Source organism: Onychostoma macrolepis, chromosome 16, assembly GCF_012432095.1.
Source record: "Onychostoma macrolepis isolate SWU-2019 chromosome 16, ASM1243209v1, whole genome shotgun sequence".
Taxonomy (NCBI): Eukaryota; Metazoa; Chordata; class Actinopteri; order Cypriniformes; family Cyprinidae; genus Onychostoma; species Onychostoma macrolepis.
Window position 1 is genome coordinate 34,467,217 of NC_081170.1, and position 21,105 is coordinate 34,488,321.

The 21,105-nt window shown below is 38.9% G+C and overlaps 2 protein-coding genes across 2 annotated transcripts in view; both read left to right on the forward strand.

Annotated features, from left to right (window-relative positions):
* plecb (plectin b) overlaps window positions 1-21,105 on the forward strand; it is a 145,200-nt gene that overhangs the window by 63,189 nt on the left and 60,906 nt on the right. The gene's annotated exons all lie outside the window — the stretch shown is intronic.
* On the forward strand, window positions 4,956-6,251 carry LOC131521417 (small ribosomal subunit protein eS10B-like). Its single transcript, XM_058746104.1, is given in 2 exon segments — window positions 4,956-5,956; window positions 5,959-6,251. Coding segments are annotated over 2 exon segments (462 nt in total). The 5' UTR covers window positions 4,956-5,641; the 3' UTR covers window positions 6,106-6,251.

A 21,105-nucleotide genomic window follows, 5' to 3' on the forward strand; every position in this document is an offset into this window, starting at 1 on the left:
TCAGAATGTGTGCTGCTAACTAACCATCTTTGGTCTTTATTTTGCTGCTAATAATGATGACCATTAAATCTACAGCTCAAGTTGGTCTTGAGCTGTATATCTGGTCTTTTTCGAATGGATCTGGATCTTATTCTCTGCCACAGTGATCTGACTCTCCTGCTGCGCTCCCACAGGGGCAGCTGGGAAATCAGGCCTGTTTCAAATTCCCAACAACCTCAATTGGGAGTTTTTCCTCTGGAGCTGTTTACTGCTCACAAAGCATTCTTGCGTTTTACTTCCACACTATCATGTTCCAACTCCAAACCTGGGTTTCATTAGTAGAAATGTAAGAGAAGATTAGATTAAATAGTTGAAAACGTGGACTATAATAACAGTGAATGAATAGTTTTTGATATCGGTATTGTTTTGGTGAGCTGAAGGTCCTGCACGCTGGGCGTTCGCTGAGGCTCTGGGTGTTGGCCAGACGCTTGACGGTGCTCAGCGAGGGATAATTGGAGACTTTGTGTTTCTTTCCACTTAGGAAATGGACAAGCTGGAGTGATCCATGACTCATGCTGTGGAGAACACAAGGGAGACTTGTCATTTTTGCCATGTTACATAATTTTACTACTTTTCCATAGACACGTGTAGCCCGTGAGAGAAGGAGCTTGCGCTGCTTCAGACGTCAGAGCTGTGTGCCTCACTTAAACGTGAAAAGATTTTAAAGAAATAGCCACAAATAGTAGTGCTGAGAGTTTCATGAGTCATTCCTAAAACAATGTGGCTCTGTTTGAGAACGTGAGGAAAATGTACATGCTTTAGGCCTCTAAACTAGTTGTTTGTAGCTGCCAAAATCTAATTAAAGAGAGTTTGTGGCTTAGCTTTGACTAGTTTTGTTAGATTCACTCTATGAATGTATTTGTTGTTAACATCAAAATTTCTCCTGCAACCCTATAGAGCAGTTTGCAGAATAAATGGATGGATGGATCAAAAACTTTTAGGGTGAAAAGCTAATGTGCAGCTGAAAAAGTCTATTATAAAATTTGCCAGCATTTCACAAATATTTATGAGCTTCATTTTGGAAACAGCTCTTTGGCTTGGACCAGGTCTGGCAGGAAAAACTCATCATTAACATTTACTGGTTCTTACTCCTGCTTATAGTCCTGTAAGATCATGTCCTCTGGATCATAGAGCGCACAAAGAGTTTTTTGGATTATTTTGCGAATGCCGATATACTGTACAAATATTTTTGTTTCAGAGAAAAAAAAAAAAAAAAAAAGTCAGAAATATACAGAGATTTTATTTCTCTTTTACATGCTGGTAAAATTAAGTTATCTTTGTTCTAACTTTCTTATGTTTTTGCCCACCTTCTACTATGTCTGTAAGTTTGTTACTAATGCATAGAGGAACCTTGTTCATCATGGTTGAATTTTTCTGCATCATCCCATGATTGCTTGAGGTTCAAATCATAAACCTTGAGTGTTTATTAGCCATGCTTGTTCACATTGAGATGATGATGAGCATGGTCTATTAAGTGATGCTTAGCAAGGCAAGAATCACTATCACTTGCACTGTATGCCTCATTTAGTGCTAAATGACTCTGAGAAGTGTTGCAAGTGGGAGTATAAGTACAACAGGAAATTAAAAGACAGCATGATAAGAAGGGTTTGTTGGAGCCTGGAGGTGGTTCAACATAAACACACTTGGGGCAATTTTTTCCAAAGCTTGCCAATGATGTTTACTTCCTTAAGATCATATGATAAGCTGCAGAACTAGATTCTTTCAAAATTAGGATCATATTTGAGCTCTCCAGGTGTATCAGAACTCCTTGATTCCATCCATATAAGGTTCTTGATCGGCTGGGAACAGAGTGAGATTGGGTTTCCTCTGGTTGTGAACAGGTGCTGGAGGTTAGAGGTGACACTGTGGCCTTCTAACGGGATCGTGGTGTCGTATGGGACAGCTGAAGCACTGTCCCTAACCTTTACAGCACTTAGAGCCTGAACTTTATAAGTCCGAATGTTAAAATGGACTGCTTCCTAATGCTTATATTCATTAATTTGAGTAAAGGATAATTTAACCCCTTTGATTCTCTATTTGTACTTTTTTAGAGACTAAATGAGGAGGAGGAGGAGGAGGGGTGATCAGTTGACTTTTCAGTGTAAGCAAATATAGGCTATGAAACCTATATCACGTAGTGTGTACTTTAGAGAGGCTGTTAATAGTAGGGGTGTGTTCTGTGTGCTCAGATTAATTTGCATTCCACATCATTATTGCAAATCATATTCAGCCCTGTTCATCCAACAGATCTGAAGAGTATTCACTTTAGATTCTTCAGAAGATGAGCTGAATATAAATCCAAACTCCACCACACTTTGTTCTCATTTCCGTACGATGCTGACAAAGTGACAAATTCTCACGTGGCACTCATGTGTTTCATGCATCTGCCAGTCATATCGGATTACACTGACTTTTTGAGTCACAATTTAACAACTTTTTTAGGACTGAAAGTGACTTGGAGAAAGTCATGCGAAAGCTAAAATGAAATCTAACACGAGTATGTTAAAAAAGGAAGAATTTCTTTAATTATATTCCAGCTGGCTTGTCTATCTGTTGCCAGGGACACATGCAAATCTGACCTCTGGGGCATGTTGACCTCTGTCAGCGGGCTGAAGGAGGAAGGCACGTGTTTCTGAGCACTAGTGAACACTTTACAGTGGGAAGACAGCCAGATCATGTCTATTCTGGGCAAACTGGGCACACATACAAAGAGCTGAAACGATCCAAATGGAGAGTCAGATTCTTCACTAAATTCTATTAGTTGACCTCAAACTCATTCTCCAGCCTCTTTATCACTTATCTTTTGTTTAATGTTAAATAAAGTGGTTTTCTGCACTGAAATCCATTACAGTGTGACTGCAAGTCTCTCTAATGACGCACATAGGAATAACTCAGGAACAAATAACAATCACTGAATCACCACTGCTTATTCATTATGAAGAAATTTCACTTCTGGAGGATCTTTTTTTTTTCTTTTCTTTTTTTCTTTTTTTTTTATCAGTAGTGGTTATGTTTATTGTGATTATCTGTAGTTGCTTACTCTGACTGATTACCTGAAGATGGATTTGAAACAGTCTTCAGCTAGGGAAACCTTTCAAACAAACGCTGGGACTTTTTTTGTGCACCTGGAAACAAGTCTTGAAATGTATACTGTTATAAAATGGATTACATCTTTTGTTTTACAGCCTCAGTTGTTTGTAAAACCATTAAAATCGTCCTGGCTGAGCCCGGTCAGAACCCGACAGACTCAAAAGTGGCTCTTTTAGTAGTTTTTGACAAACAGCCAAGACAAAGAGAGTGAGAGAGAGAGAGAGAGAGAGAGAGAGAGGGAGATCCCTTATTGCTCTTTTTAGGTTTTCTAGGTCAAGAAAATGTTATTAAAATTAACATTCTAGACTTACAGCTAATCATATTTTAAATTATGCAAGTTCAAAAGTTTGGGGTCAGTAAGATTCTTCAGTGTTTTGAAGAAGTCTCTTTTGATCACCAAGGCTGCATTCATCTAAGAAAAAATACAGTAAAACAGTAATATTGCGAAATGTTATTACAATAAAAAAACAAAAAAAAAAAACTTTTTCTATGTGAATATATTTTCAAATGTAATTTAATCCAAAGCTGAATTTTCAGCATCATTACTTCAGTGTCACATGATTTTTTAGAAATCATTCTAATATGCTGATTTGCTGCTCAAGGAATATGATTATTATGTTGAAAACAGTTTTTTTTTTTTTTTTTTTAGGATTCTTTGATAAATAGAAACATAAATTAAATTCTACAAAAAAACGTAGTAGCTTCAACGTCTTTAATGAATGCAAAGTAATCATTTTTTTCTGGTCCTGTACGCACTGCCAACATTCATCTGTGCTGATTATGACAGATAGGTTGTTCCGGGTTGTGATGTCCCACACAGCTGCCCAGAAGTTATTTTCATGGCGTTGGAGCGATGTGAAAGAGGATATTTGAGTTTCCCGGAACTGACACACTGTCTGTTTCCATGGTGAATAAAACAAAAACATTTGTCCGTTTGAGGTATGAAGTGCTGTGTATGGCATATCCTTACCACTCATTCCTACCAGATACACTCAGAAAATTGGTAATTGCTGTGGTCATTAAGAAGTATCTGTTCAGTTTTTCCAGAAGGCATTAGAGACAATCAGTGCAACTCTACCCCTCTCACTTTCTGCTTCATGTATCTGCATCTGTCCGTGTCTATCCCTGCCTTACTCTCGCTCTCAAATCACACACCGCGTTCTTGGTTCCTTCCAAAGGTTAGCAGTAAAGCGCAGTGCTTTATTTAGTAGACACTCTCATAGGAAACTCAAATTCAGCAGCTATATTGAGATTGAGATATATAGAGCTCTCGATGGATTCTTCAACCGTTCTTTCAGTCGGTTGCGTCATGTCACTGTCCTGCCAGCGGTGCTTGTGAAAACGTGCTTAGTGTAATGCTGTGTGTCTGAGCAGTCTTTTAACATCTTTAAACACTATAATTAAAGATGTATGGAAATATACAAATGTGTCATTATGCAAGACATTAACCAGCTGCTCATTAGTTTAAAATAAGCTAAACCGTACCATATGTTTTGTGTTTGCACGTATAATAACATTAACAATGACATGCTTTTTTCCCCAGCGGAGTCCCTGCTGTCTCATGCTTTCTTCCTGTGCAGTATCTGCACTGTGATTCATCAGTTAAGTCAGTTATGCGTATTCAAATATTCTATGTCAACCTTTTTATCTCGTATCCAAAGGACTTGCTGTAAGGAATGTTTTGAGGAATCCAAGTGTCTGTAGGGAAAAAGGAGTGTCCCGTCACATGATATAAAGTGTGTAAACCTTGCTTGCCTGAGGTGGGTGTTAATAACCGTAACTTTCAACTATTGGATGACATGCATGAAAGGTGTCTCCTTTTCTCTAACCAAGCTTCTCATTGACCAATCTACTCTCTCTCCTTGTAAGATGGTCCAACACACCCGGAGGTGTGTAACGTGTGCTGTGCACAGCTGTGGGTGGTTCCTCTTAGCCCTTTCTGTGCGTATGCCTGAGTGAGACATAGGTGTGCTAAACAGGCACATTTTTTTCTCTATTCTTAGAGCACTATTTTTGCTCCCTGCGCTTTTGCTGATTATCTTCGCAAGTGTTTAATTCACAACTGTTGAGAGTCTGCCGACCGGGCAGTTTGATTCTAACAGTTTCTTCCTTGCTTGACTGAGGTGGGAGGGGCCGATGGGATCATAGTACTCTCCCTCTTTCTCTCTTTTACACACACCCCCTCTCACTGCAGCTCTGCCAGTCCGGACTATGCTCACTTCCAAGGAAGGCTGAGTAAAGGAGAGCACAGTTTTCCTTTTCTGAGTTTTTCCTTTGCCTCTGAGAACGTTTGAGAAGAAAGAAGAAACTCTTTTGATTAGGAGGGAAGTTAGCTAAACAACAGCGGACAAACGCAGAACAGCAGGTTGTATTTATTTTTAGCGTCTTTTTTTATTGAATTGGTAGCACGTGGCAGCAGGCTCTGCCACAGGACTGAGGTCATTCAGTGATTTGTTCTTCTTTGGAAAAGCTGTTCCTGTTTATTCAGACGCTGCACGACTAAGGAAGCACAATGGTTGCTGGAATGGTAATGCCCCTGGACAACCTGAAGGCCATCTATGAGCATCTGTTTCGGGATGGTGTCATTGTGGCCAAGAAAGACAAGCGGCCTCAGACCAAGCACCCTGAGATTCCTGGCGTGGATAACCTGCAGGTGATAAGAGCCATGGGCTCGCTGAAGTCCAGGGGGTATGTGAGGGAGACCTTTGCGTGGAAGCATTACTACTGGTACCTTACTAACGAAGGGATTGTCTACTTGCGCGATTACCTGCATTTGCCTCCGGAGATCGTTCCCACGCCGCTGCAGAGAGTACAACGGCCAGCCGCCACTCTGGCCATCGCCCGCAGGGCAGAACGGGTTCAAACGGTTCAGGGTCCAACGTCTTATGTTCCCAAACCCGGCCGGATGGGTGCAGAAAAGCAAGAGGCTTTGCTGGATCGACAGGAGTACCGTCGCAAAATGGTGAGCAGGGATGAGGCTGAAATGACTGAATCCAATGAGAGAACACCAAGATTTAGAGGTCGTCCAATGGCTAGCGCTCAGATCAGACCATGGGAATCCAAAGAGCAGCCCATGCTTTCTGAGACCCGCGATTACACCAGAGAGATGCAACCAAGTGTTAGGAGGAAGGTTGCTATGCATTCGGTCTCCCAAATGCCTCCTATTGAAACGTACCATGCCAAGCCAGTTGAACAGGAAAAGATGGTGGAACTCAAGGAATGCACCAAGACGGCATTCGTTCAGAAAACACAAAAGATTCATGTGAGCCAAGATGTGCCGACCATTTCTTCAAACGTGGGCGCAACAGCAGCGGAATCCTCTTTGTTTTCTGTCCATACTGAAGCAGTCAAAGAAAAGCCCAAAGAAGAAGTGTCTATCAAGGTCTCACGTGAAGGAACATCCACAGCAGCTGGTGAGAGCAAACCGGCTAAGGATGCTCGTCATCCTACTCCCTCAAAACCGAAGGTGGAGAAAACACAGAAAACCCCTGTGATGAAAGATTTGCCAGCTGTTCCATCAGCAGTGGAATCCTCTGTATTTTCGGTCCATACTGAAGCAGTCAAAGAAAAGCCCAAGGAAGAGGCATTTGTCAAGGTCTTCCAGCAAACCACATCCATTGAAACGGCTAAAGATGCTCCTCAACCCACTGACTCAAAACTGAAGGTGGAGAAAACACAGAAAACTACTGTGGCCAAGAATGTGCAGGAGGCTTCATCAACAATTGAGGCCACATCAGGCGAATCCTCTGTGTCAGCTGTTCTTACCGAAGCAGCAAAAGAAAAGCCCAAGGAAGAGATGTTTATTAAGATCTCTAAGAAAACCACATCCACAGTTGCAGATAATAGTAAAATGGCTAAAGATGCTCCTCGACCCACTCCCTCAGAATCGAAGGTGGAGAAAACACAGCAAACACTGGTGGCAAAAAATGTGCCAGCTGTTTCATCAGCAGTAGACACAACTGCAGTGAAATCCTGTGTCGCTACTGAAGCAGTCAAAGAAAATCAAGAAGTGTGTATCAAGGTCTCTCAAATCACATCCAAAACAGATAAGGATATCAAATCAGATAAGGATGCTTCTTATCCTATTCCACTGAAACTAAAAGTGGAGAAAACGCAGAAAACCACAAAGACCAAAAATGTGCAGGATGTACCAACTGTGGAGGCAACAGCAGTGCAGTCCACTATATTTCCTGCTGAAGCAGCTGAAGAAAAGCCCAAGGAAGAAGTGGAAACCACACCCAAAGGTGACAGCAAAATAGATAAGGATGCTACTCGTCCTACTCTGTCAAAATCAAAGGTGGAGAAAACACAGCAAGCCCCTGTGAGAAAAAATGTGCAGGATGTTGCAACTGCAGTGAAATCCTCTGTCTCTGCTAAAGCAGTCGAAGAAAAGCCCAGTGAAGAAATGTGTGTCAGTATCTCCCAGGAAACCACACCCAAAGGTGATGGCAAAATAGATAAGGATGCTTCTCAACTTACTGCATCAAAAGCAAAAGCAGAGAAAACTACAAAGACCAAAAATGTGCAGGATATACCAAATGTTTTGTCAACGGTGGAGGCAACAAAAGTGGAATCTTCTGTTTTTTCTGTTTCTGCTGAAGCAGTCAAAGAAAAACCAAAGGAAGACGTCTTTATGAAAGTGTCCCAGGAAACTGTATTCACAGTAACTGATGATAGTAAAATGGCTAAGGATGCTTCTCGTCCATCAAAACCAAAAGTGGAAAAAATGCAAAAAAACACAAAGACCAAAAGTGTGCAGGATATACCAACCGTTTTATCAACGGCAGTGCAATCATCTGCAGTTTCTGTCTCTACTGAAGCAGTCAAAGAAAAGACCAAGGAAGACGTGTGTATTAATGTCTCTGTAGAAACCACACCCATAATCGATAGCAAAATGCATAAGGATGCTACTCATACTTCTCCATCAAAACCAAAAGTGGAGAAAGCACAGAAAACCATGCTGACCAAAAATGTGGAAGAACAACCAATCAAGACAGACGTTACAAATCAGACCTGCCTGGTGCCTGGTGTTCATGCCGATGAGACGAAGTCAACTACCTCCATTAGCACCCAGGTGCCTGTCAAATCTCTAGAATCAGTAGCGCCACCTCTGCCTAAGAAAGAAGAAGATTTGTCAAAACACATTGCTGAAAAGAAATCAGAGATTAATCTGCCACTGCAGGTTTCTGTGGAAAAGACAGCAGTGCCACCCACAACATCTAACACTGTTCAAATGATTGACAAACAACAGAAAGCACTTGGTTCCCAAAAAACAAAGGATGTCCAAGAAACACCTAAGGATGACAACACTCGTCCTCTGAAAGTTCATGATAAGGTGGAGATTCCTCATGCCATTTCTACAGCTGAGGTCAAGGCAGAGGCTAAAGGTCACAAGCCTAATCTCAGCCCTGAATCTCAGTCCCCGTCTATAGCTGCTGAAGTAAAGATTACCACAGCTGACTCCAGCAAGACTGCGCTAACACCTAAGAAACTGGAATCTGATACAGATTCGGATTCTGTTCAACAAAAGCCATCACCAGCAAAACTGACTGAGGAACCTATAGTCACTGCAGAGGACGCCTCAAAGCCTTCGAAAGGAAAGAAGAAAAAGCAGAAATCTGCAAACAAAACTTCAGCTGCAAAACAAGTCCCACCGCCTATAGCTGAGACGAAGGTGAAAGAGCTAAAGACCGAGAATGCTGGTCAGGATGACCTTCTTAAGGTCGAGGGCCCAACAAATGATTCTGCAAAGACTTCCCCTGAGGGAACGCTCGCTGTGGAGAGCGTGCAGCCAACAGCTGTACAGAATGAGGCCCCGGCTCACAAAGGGGAGGTGGAGCCTGCACAGCCCTCGCCTGAAAAACGGGAGGTTCTGAAAGGAAAAACATCCTCTTCGCAGAGACAGTGGGAAGCACCGGCAGCCTCAGCGTCAGCAGCAGCAGCAGCAGCCTCGGCCCAGCTCACCCCCCTCTCCGAGCAGGGGGAACCTCCCAGCGTTGCACAACACACGCCTGTTCCTGACACACAGCAGAGTTTAGAGAAGCAGAGCAGGCTCTCGGATAGCAAGGCCCCTGCACAGCCTGTCATCACTGGCCCTGAGAATACCTGCGACGCGCAAGAGCAGTCCCTAGACGACGCCATGCGGAAGAAGATCGTTGTGGTAGAGGAAGTGATTGAAGTGCAACAGATTGCCAGTCCTGTTGCAGACCAACCTGTTACACCCCCAGTGTCAGAGGTCGCAGGAGATGGTTTGGACTATGATGTCTTGGAAGAGCTGGCCATAGAACGTGGCCTCCTGCTGGATCTGGTTGAAGAGACTTGCTGGGATCATTCGCTCCAAGAGCCCGAGGAGAAAACCTTTCCCAACTTCTTCGAAGGTATGAATCCTTTTTGTGAGTCTTTCTTTAACGTGCTTTGATGTTGGTGGCACTGCTCCGGTTTCCATCCTTATTTGCTGTGTGGGAGGTTCAAGGTGACTGGTGTGGTGTCGGAATAGTTGTGCTGTTATTAGACGGTTGAGCATGCTTTGCTTGAGAGGCGTGTAACTTTATATGCGTGTTGAGTGAACGGTGCCTGAGCTTTATGTTAAGTGAATTAAGCGTTAATAAGTAGGTTTTGCAGATTGTGCAGAGAAGCTTATACTGCAGTGCAGGCAACTTGTATCAAAAACTGTGGAGCTTTTTTCAAAACATGTTTTGTCCATGCAACAATGTGCATTTTTTTTTAATTTAGTGATGTGTTTCAGCTTGTCCTGTGTGTCGCTGCTGCTTTCTACAAGTGCAAATCTGGGTATATTTGTTCCAGTTATTTCGAGAAATTAACCTCTCGCAGTGATTCATGCCACATCCACACCCAAAGCATCAAATTATGCGTGCAATGTTTTGCAACCACCCTCTTGCTCTGTAGCATATTGGGACTGGCTAGTGATTCTGTTGCAAGTTTTCATTCTTTTCAGGGGGAATACCAGACTGCTGGTAATGAGCAGTTAAGCAGCACTGTGTTTCTGACAATGCAACAATGTTTGGAGTCAGTTCTCCACTCCCTGCTGCCAAACACAAACCGCAGCTATAGCTTTTCAGTTCTCTGAATAGAAAAAAGAGCTCCTCTAAAAACCAATGCTGTGCTTAGAGGACCCTGTGTGCCACTTCTGCAGGAAGCACGTGTGTTTGGTTATTTCCTGTGGTTTGTTACCCCTTGTATCTGGTTTCCAGTGGTCAACTATAAGCTGGAGACTTCTGCTTTGTCACTTTGTTTATTATGTAATGGGACATACCACAGATACAGCTGTCCATCCCAAATTCCACCATCGTCTTCCTCCCCTGGAGCAACAGCGATCTCTGGAATGTGTGTTACAGTTGCTTTTGTTGTTTGTATAGCTGTGCATTTCAGTTTATGCTGGTATAAATGCAAAGCCGTTTAAAGAAACCACTGGAACTATCTACTGTTTGTATAGGTAGTGAATCTGGGTATATGCATTAAGAAATGACAGCAAGTAGTTAAAGAGTTTGCGCAATCTAATGGGTGTGTTCAGTAGGTGTATCACAGAGGAACGATCCAAAAACAATTAGCCTTTTGTTTGAAGGTTTTGTTAGTCACTTCATCGTGGCAGGCCTTTTGAGAAGCCACATTTCCCATATTCCAACCAAATGCAATTGGATTTGAAGAGGAAAAAGAATTTATACAATATTATGCTCTGACTAACTAACTCGAGTCAGATGTGCTTGAGGTTTCATCTCTGTAATTTTCTGCTGCCCCCTACTGTATCTCTCCAGATCTGTCTCTCTGTTTCACCTTCAGCAGATCTTTTCAATAGAAGCTCAGTCATGTGGTGTTAAGTGAAATTTTAGCCTACAGCTAGGATGGAAATTATTTTTTTTGTACCTAGTATCTTTTTGTTCTTCGGTAATGGCTCAGAAGCAATGCTTTATTCATTAGTAATCCTTGAGTAATACATTGGACATGTATGAGCAGAAGTTTGAGATCTCCACATTTGCACTGTTCTCTGTTCAAGCAGCAGTGTGTTGTGCAAGTGAGTATTTCTGTCTGCCTCCACCATAAATTCCTGCATGTTTGTGATGTTGTGACAGGCACTCTCTGATGTTCTCAATGCCACATGATTGTGGTGCAGTTCATGAGTCATGCAGTCATTTCAGAGGAGCCAAATGAATCTGACCTTTAAGAAGTCTTATCGGACACATTCTAGTAGTGTCTGGTGCTGTGACTCCTATAACTGGCCCTTCACCTCTTGTGAAGAGAGGCCTTTTGTAGAGACGGGTCTATATTCTTGATATAGATGAAATTCAGGCTAGTTGTCATACTTTTGACTCCAGTGAAAGTAGGGGTATATTTGAAAGTCATTTTCTGTTTAGGCAGATTTTTTTTTTTTTTTTTATAATTTCACTCAGTCTTAAAGGTTTACAATTTCATTGTTCACTTCTTACCTTGCTTTTTAAAAAAATATGATATTGGATTATTTGTACACACATAATGCTTAAAGTTTTAACATCCTAAAATCTGGTCAACATACAACACACGACATCGCTGGCTAAGGAATCCACGCATTCTTATTAATCTTGCTTCTATTTATAAATATTCATCGTTAATTCTTAATGTATCAGAATGTAAAAATGTTACTCTTAAAGTGTATTAGAAATAACACAAACTTGTATAAAACCTAGCTTTACCCAGTTGTGCAATTGGACTTCTGACTCTCAATACTATAGTTACACTTAAATCATGTATAGTTTCATTATTTGACAACTAACCCCGGTCTCCCCTACATCTGCTTTCTTCTTTAATATTTATGAGGTGTCAATGGATGGGCTACCCTGAGACCTGGTTGTAATATAGCTTATACTGTAGCTGTCAGCTAATGTTGACATGCATGCATGTATAAAACGGGTTGCTCTGTCTTTATTGGTGATTTTATACTGTCTTACCAAAATCAAGAGATTATGCACTGGCTCAGACAGAGATAATAAACCCATTACACTATATTAATATGTCACCATTCTGAATTAGGAAACTAAGCGGGACATGTAATAAATAGCCTACTTTTCATAAAAAATGTAATGGTCCCAGATCTAGCCATACCTCAGTAAACCATCAGTGCTTCTACTGACAGAAATATGTAAAAGGTTTATGATACATTCCTTTGAAATAACAGTTGTTTTGATGTCACAGTCTTTTCTGTCAACATGATTCAAACCACCTCCGGTGGATGTATGACACACAAGAACTTATATTTTTCCCAGAGGAACTGACTTTCCTCTATGCTGCATTTTTGTTTTGTTGGTTCACTGCCTCATACAAATGATTGTTTGACTCATATCATGACTCATAAAATGATTGTTTGAAGTTGTGAGTAAAACAAAGATTACTGGAGTACATTTTACAAGAAAATACTATTTCAAGTCTTTCTACTTAATAATTTCATTTTTTAATTCAGTGTGTTACTTGCCGTTTCTTTGGAGTTATTTATGAAATTTACTACCAATTTTTGATTTAAAATGATTTCTAAGTAAATCCTACACCACCTTTTTTCAGTGAACAAAAGGGGTCTCTGACTTTATACCACTGACACCTGCTGGTGTGGATGAAATTATGGAAATTAGTTGCCATGATTATTTATTATTTATTTGTTTGTTTACTGACAATAAGAGGTCCTACCATAATAAAGTAGTATTTGATTGGTCAAAAAAAAAAAAATAAAGTAGCGTTAAAACTTCTGAAAGCATCTTTTATTAGTCTATCATTTACATGCTAAATTAAGGTGATTAATTTTAGTGTACTAATTAAACAGGAAAGCTGACCCACACATTTTTAGACCCATTTATAACGTATTAAACCGCCTCAGTGGAGTCAGACTGGGCCTGATTACTAGTTTTGATCAGTCAGTGCTCATCTCATTTTCCAAATAGTTCACATGCCAAGTCCTGCAAATTAGACGCCTACAAATACTTCATTTAATCACAGTCATAAGCGCTGTAAACATGTGGGGAAAATAAAATTGACACTCTGTCAACACTGTAATTCACAATGCCATATGCTAATTTCAGTGGATTGCTATGTAAAACTCTACTATATTTAGTTTATGTCCAGCTTCATGGGTGGCCACTGAAGGCTTGTGATACGGCACAAGAGGTTTCCAGTTATGCCAGGAATCCCATTCCGTATATAAATGAAAAAACATGAACCCTGGCTTTTTTTTCCAAGTGTGAAAAGGAGTACACTTTACTTTAGCATACTTTTAAAAAGAGTAATTATTATAGAAATAATATGCTTTTAAAAAAACATACTTAAGTGCGAACTGAATATAGTGTTCTCGGACAGCTAAATGCACGTTATTTGCAATTGAAATAAAATATGTTGTCGTTTAAATGTGTGTTAAATGTAATTAGTTGAACTTTGAAGTGTTTCTGACCCACATAGGACCTTTAAGTGCATTTTTATATGTAATTTTGTAATTACGTCTATTGTCTTTGAAATATGGTTAAAGTTTTACTGCTGTATGTACTGACAAGCATTTATGACAAACTAAAATATATTTTAATTTCATTTCTATTGAAACTTGTAATGATGAAGTTGCAATTTAGTACATTTCAAATACATTAACTTTAAATGATATATTGAATAACTCACTTTAGTTAAAATTGTAATCAAGTGTTTTACATGTGCTTTAGTATGTTAGACAACACATCAAAATAAATGTACTTCTTTAAAGCATAACCAATTATTTTTATATGAGTTAATGATTCAATTATTTGCAAAGTGTACTTTTTAAAAGTGTACTTAAGTGTGTTAAGAAACAGTCATAAAAGTGTCTCTCTCTAAGTCACTTAAGTGGCTTTTTATTTCATTAATATGATATTATCTGCTAATACAGCTTTTCAAAGTATACTTTTAAGATTTAAAGTGTTCTTTTTCACAAGGGTACATTCTATCAGTTCATTGTATTTTGCCATTTCATGCCAATTATTCCTCACAAATTTGAATGAAAATGCCGTCTTGGGGCCAGATTTACTAAACGGCAAATTAGCGCGAGAGCGCACTTCCAAAACAGTGCCGATGGGCGTGGAAATTTCTGTGAGTGATTTACTGACAACGCGCTAATTAAATATCACAGACGCAACATCTCATTTACATATCGACCAGCGCAATATACCAAGCGCAATGCAAATTAGTAGATATATTCGCATTCGGATTATGTGTTCTTCTGGCATTCCAAATAAATTAATACGTGTGGAAAAAATCCTCTCCCTTCTACCACGTGTTCTCTGTTCTCTGCGGTGCCTCCTCTAGCAACAACAATTGCAGTCATTTCAAGCGCAAAATAGTTTAAGACATGCTTTTTTGGGGTGTTAAATAATGGCCCGAATACCAGTAATTTGATGAGCGCAAACATTAGTAAATTGCGTAATTGCGTGATTCATTTTAATAGTGTCTTAAGGGAAAATTCCAACAAATTCAATAAGGTCAGGCGCAGAAATAACTGTGTCCATGCCTTTTCAGCGCTAATTCTTCACTGCACGTCTTTAGTAAATCCTGACAGTACTATTTTAACGCCAAAAGGTGCTTTGCGCTGGTGCAAACTGTTAGTAAAACTGGCCCTTAGTGACTGACAGCAGAACTGAAGCAAATGCTGAGGGAGAGTAAAGCCGAGAGACTGTGATGCAATATCATAGAATAACTCAATCATCATCCAGGAACAAACTGATCTCTGTTCAAAGAGGCCAGCGTGGGTTTCATCAGTTTCTATCTGTGCCAGTGTGAGCCCAGGCTGATATTTATATCCACAGTGAGCTGTTTTCCCCTTCCCCACTCACACCGCCCCGCTCACCCCCGTCCCGTCACGACCCTCAGCCTCCGCCCACCTAATTGCAAAGCCACCGGGAGCAGCGCTGACATATCCAAACAGCAGGCATGGGCCGTCAAAAATAAGAAGGGGACAGTGGCCACCAAACAAACCCAGACTCTTTTTCTTTCTTTATTGGCACGTTCTTGCTCTGCTTGTCCGCCTTTGCTGTTCCTCAAACTTCATGAAGATCATACCTGGTAGGTCAGATAGTTAAGAGTTTGACTTTATGTGTCTTTTGTTATATGTTTGTTTGTGTGTCAGGCGTTGTTGGTGGAGGTGGGAGGGGAAAATCTCAGTGTTGACATACAAAATGCTTCTCTTTTAGACATCGAGTTCTAAATTCTATTCCATATTTAAACCCGTTCACACTTCAGTTATCTGTGATGTGTTTTAGTTTTAGTTTTAGTTTTGGATGATTCGTTTGTTATTTTTGTGGATGTAGGTGCGAGCTCTACCTGGAGGAGTTGTATTCGCCAGGTCTGACGGATGGTTTTATCGTGGTAAAGCGCGGTGGGTGGGTAGAAAAACAGGGCGAGAGTTGGATTTCAGAAGGAAATTCTCTGTGTCTGCATGGGAATGTGAGGTGTCCCGTATCTGCGCTATTTTTGAGAGCTGTAAAAACGCTTCCACCTGTTTCAGGCTTGAAGCAGGCTTCTCTCACGCTGTAATAATAGAGAGCGCCGGGAAATATACCGTACTGTAACTCCAAAGTTGCTTTGGTTTCAAAACATAATGCTGAACCTTACTGTATATTCAAATATACAGAAGAAATAAAAAATTCCTGTTAAAAGATTATTCAGTCTATGTTTAGCTTTGTGGACAGCATCTATGAAGACTTCTTTGTAAAAACAAAACTAAATGTGTGGACTTTGCATTGCAGCTGCCAACTACATTTTTTTTTTTTTTAAATAAAGTGCGAGTCAAAATTATTGTCTGTGGCAATTAACAGCATATAATGTGCCATTTTATTATTATTTACATGCTAATAGAGTATTTATTAAAAAAAAATTTAATTAGTGTTTATGTATTTTCTCATTTGCCATTTTAATATTTTTATTCAGCTTGAATTTCTTTTTATTTCAGTTTTAGTTTTAGTAATTTTAGTGCTTAAAATTTGTATTAATAGCCAAGTCAGCATGTTTAATTTTCAATTAAGTATTTCAATTTTTTTATCTGATATCTATACTTAAAATGTATTTTATTTAAGCTTTGTTTCAGTTAATGAAAAGTATTTTTGAAAGTTTTAGTTTTAGTTAACAATAACAACACTACATACAACAGATGCTATCAATAGACCTGAAAGTCAGCATCATTTACAACCCAAGTGGGCACTACATACCGGGTTGGAGGGGTTCAAAAATAAATAATCAGTGATGACAACGAAACATTTCAGAGGCAAAGTAAACTAAATGAACAAATTGATGGTTACACTTTATTTCAATAGTCCACGTTAGACGTTAAGTCTTGTCAACTACACATCAACTAACTCTCATTAGAGTATCAGTCTCACTAGAGACTAGGGTTAGTAGAATTAGTTGACGTACTTGCAAAGTTATTATTATATTATAAAATATCTGTTGGGAACCATCAAAATAAAGTGTGAGCAGATATTAAGCAGTCTACGAATACTATGTACTAAATATAGAATAGCATGCACTGAGGAATCATTCAGAAGAATTATGTGTTAAGAAAGTAAATATAGTCCGTTTCAATTTCATATTGACTAACCTGAAATTGGTATGAATTTTTGCGCTTGTAAATCGTCTGTAATGTGAAAATTGTTTTAAAGTGCTAATGATTACTTACTTTCACCATTGCCTTTGGGTGTATCATTATCTTTGGATTGATGAAATTCTTTAACTAGTTTGTCCTAAAAGAGACTAGGTGTGTCTTCTGATTTGAACTCAACAGGTTCTGTAAACCCTGGAGTGGTGTTAAATGTTCAGACATGCTGGTTTATGAGCTTCTAGTTTGACATCTTATTCAGCTCTGTATTGAACACTTTGAGAGTACAAATCGATTATGGTGAGAAAGAAGAGAGTGAGTGAATGAAAGCACAGTGATGTTTTGGGAAGGGCTGTGAGAATGGATGGAAGGAATGTAGAAATGACAAGATAAAGTAGTGGAGGAAACTCCCTTCAGAATCAGGAGAAAGTTACTGTGTTGACTCCACGTCTGGCTGAGAGATGCTGCACTGGCGTCTTCTTTTAAATGTCTGAACACAGGCCATGCCGCCCATCCGCTCCACCTGTTCCTGCTGCCTGACTCATGCGGACCGATCTCAGGCCTAACGCCGCTGAGCCCCTCACGGACCGCTCTCCCCAACCTGCTGCTGCTGGGGCATGTCGTCACGCCGATCGCAGTCTGGTGTTTGAGGAAACACAGAGGTGAAGGTCAGAGGTTTCACAGCGGAGCGAGTTAGAAGGTCTTGTTGTTCTCATGTTCTTAGCTTGTTTCGTCTTGTAGAAGCTGGTCTCTCTTTCTCTTGCTCTGCCAGGACGTTGTGGGCAGGAACATTAACCCTTTAATTCCAGTAATAGAGAGTGTCAGATGAGAAAGGGGTGTGGTTATGGGGTTCATTTTGCACTGTCAAGTTGCATGCAGCTTATCATATGGATAGGCATACGTTTTTTTAAACCGGTGATTCCAGTGAAATCTTGTTTTCAAAGATTTAAAACGTTTTTTAAAAGACTTGCATCACCAAAATTCATTTTTAGACATACAGTCAAACCAAAATTTATTCAGACACCTTCAACATTTCTCACAGTTTATTCACTATAGTTTAGAAAATGGTAATAAAATATGAAAGAAACTGTGTTCAAATTCATCTTGATAATGTCAGATAACTTTGATAGAAAGGTATGTAATGGATTACAATCAACCAAAAAATATTCAGCTGTTAAATTTAAGTATGCAATTAGATAATACCAATTTAGCTCAACCAATTACCAAGCAGCGCGTCATTGTGTTCAGTCTGTGGTGTGAAAAGGTTACATTAGCAATTAAAGAAAAACACTGAAGCAAAACATGCTCAGGTCAAAGTGTCTGAGTAATTTTTGGTCCCAAAATTTTTAGCAGTTTTACTGGTAGTCCACTGTATTTCTGGGTATAATATGTCACAGATTACTTTATTTTGCTATCCTCACTTACACAAATGAACTTTAGTGTCCTGCACCCACCAGTAAATAAAAAATCAAACATTATATCTGGTGTCTAAATAATTTTTGGTTTGACTATAAAAAACAAGATTTGAAGTGTTTATGAGCTATTTAAAAACATTTACTGACAATTTAACACGTTTTGAGCATATTTTCTCATTACCACAATGTTCTGAAAATAACAATACCATTAGGATATTTTTAAATTAACATTTTTATTTGGTTTCTGTCATTACCATAACACATTCCAGAATTTACAACCTATTTTTTTCCCCCAAATACGTTTAATTGAAACCTTTTAGGCATTGTTTATGAGCATTAATTCAAAAACATTTGCTGACAATTGAACACCTTTTTGAACATATTTTCTGTTACAAATCTGTTTCTGTTACTGAAATGTTAATACCATTAAGAATCTGAAAACATTTTCACATTTTTCAAATCAATTATTAACAGTCATACACAGTTACTTTAAAAACCCTATAATATAAAATATAACATTTTATTTGTTTTTGACTGATTTCTCTCATTACTGCAACATTTTACACAATTTACAATCTATTATTTTTAATATATGCATGTATTTAATTGAAACTTGACATATTTTCAAAATAATTGGGCAAACTTGAAACATAATGTTTAGATCCTGCACATGCAATTAAAAGCAAACAACTATTTTTACATATATTAAGCTAATATTAAATGAACACCTGCTTTTTGGTAATGATATTATGTATACGTAATAAATTCTATGAACCAGAAAAGCATTTGATCTTGAATATTTACCTCATTACCTTTGCCTCTACTAAAAATCAGAATAATGCTACGTTATCCTAAAATGTTATTTTTGCTAATTCAGAAGAAAGTAGTATTAGATATCAAATTTGTAGAGAAACATTACATTTTTTTCCATTCTTATTTCAGTTCACTTTAAAAGTGTTCGTGTGTAGTTTGAGTCTAAGCTAGTAGTCGGACTGACCTCCTGCATGTGAAGGTTGCTCAGTACAGGGGTCTGCGACCTCTCAAATGTTAAAGTCCCTTGGAGAAAGATGACTTGTCAAGTATTTAGAGAGGACCCATGCATGCATACTTTCTGTTACACCTTCATACTCACCTCTCAAACATGTGCGATCGAGATCTTTTACCCAATATAAGGTGAGGTGTGTTTTTAAGGTTTAAGAAGCATTGGTTCATTAGCTTACACACTGCAAAAAAGAAGAAACATGGCTTAGTATCTTATGTTGTTTTGCTTACCAAGTAAATGCATCTTAATTTAAGAACGTTTTGATATTTTGGCTAGAAACAAGACAAAAATACTAAGTAAGATAAGCCTTTTTTGCAGTGCAGTTTTCAGATGCATACAATTAGACATAAGTTAGGCAAGTTTATGAAGAATCTGGTCTACAGTTGTCAACTGACTTTTGAGATCTGGAGTGGTGTTAGACACCTTTTCTCGAGCTTCTCAGCAGGGATCGAGGAGGCTCAGATGAGAAGTCCCCTCTTCGGCGTGAGTGCAGTGTCGGTTTTCCAGAAGGGTCTGTGGTGTTGTGACGGCGGTGACCTCTGCTAGCGGTTGGCAGGAGGCGTCTGTCTCTCGTCATGGCAGCTCCTCTCGTCCTCCTCCGTCATTGTTTGTTTGATCATAAACTTCTTATATAGGATAGCACAGATCTTATTACAGATGATTACTTTATTGCTTCCAAAACGGTAGATTAATCTCTTCCTCTTGTGGGTTTTGTAAGGGGAGAATGATGGTGTTGTATGGCTCTGGTTCATTCTGGGGAAAGGTGTGTTTACATGTACGAGAGGATCTGACCCCTTTCCGCCCTTTAGTCCGAGGTACACTCATGTGAGCTTAACCCTTTGTGCATCCACATTTCTATTGTTATTGACCAGACCTGCTATATGGAGGACAAAATGTCCATAATAAATAAAACAATAGAATGAATGAATAAAAATTATTTTTTTAATTCTATGAAATCTTTACTTTTATTTTGGTAATGACACCTGCATTACTACTGCACATTTATTAATTTGTTTATTTATTTATTTTACAGTGATTATGCAGGTGTCATTACAACATATTTTATTTATTTTTTTATTTTTTCATTTATTTGAATAAACCTAATAAGATGCATTTATAATGCAGGTGTCAATGCAAAATATTAATTAATTTATTTATTCATTCATTCTAATAATATATTATTATTCTAAAAAGGTGCACTAATAATGCAGTTGTCGATACAAAATAAATAGTTGCATAAAATGATAAATAATAAATATAATATTGAAGCAATATTTGTTAATTTATTTGTTTACCTTACTAATAAGAGGATATCATATAATAAAGTTTTGGTAGGCTACATTCTGAATTTATGACACCATTAGCTTATCAGTGCTGTTTTGTTTAGGTTTGTCTGTGTCTCTGTTGAACCTTACTATAGTATTAAATTCTTGTATCTGTAGTCTACTTAATAATTAACTGACAGCGTATGAACACAGTAAGTTGATACTGCAGTGTAGTTAGGTCATTGTTGGTTCTGTGACTATACACTATAAAGCCTGTATTGTTCTGATAGAGCACATGTGAACACATCACAGACTGTAGTATCACTGTAATTCACAACTTTGAATTGCAAATGACATCAAAACTTTGAATAACAAATGGAAGTCCAGAGGCTCAGTTTTTCCATGTGTGCATTGAATAAAACGTGCTTCTGAGCTGAAGTACATCAGAAACAGTTCTGAATTCCCAAATCGAATTCATAATCCTATAGGATCCTACCATCAGCACATACTGTATATAGTATGACTCTTGACTCATAACACCACTATAATGGAAAGTTCCAGACACAGCACACATGCAGGAGGGCTGAGCGTGACGCTCTGGGATCCTGTAGGATGTTTGAATGAGTGTGTGTTCTTGTGAGCAGCGGGGCATGTAGAAGATGTGTGCAGCGT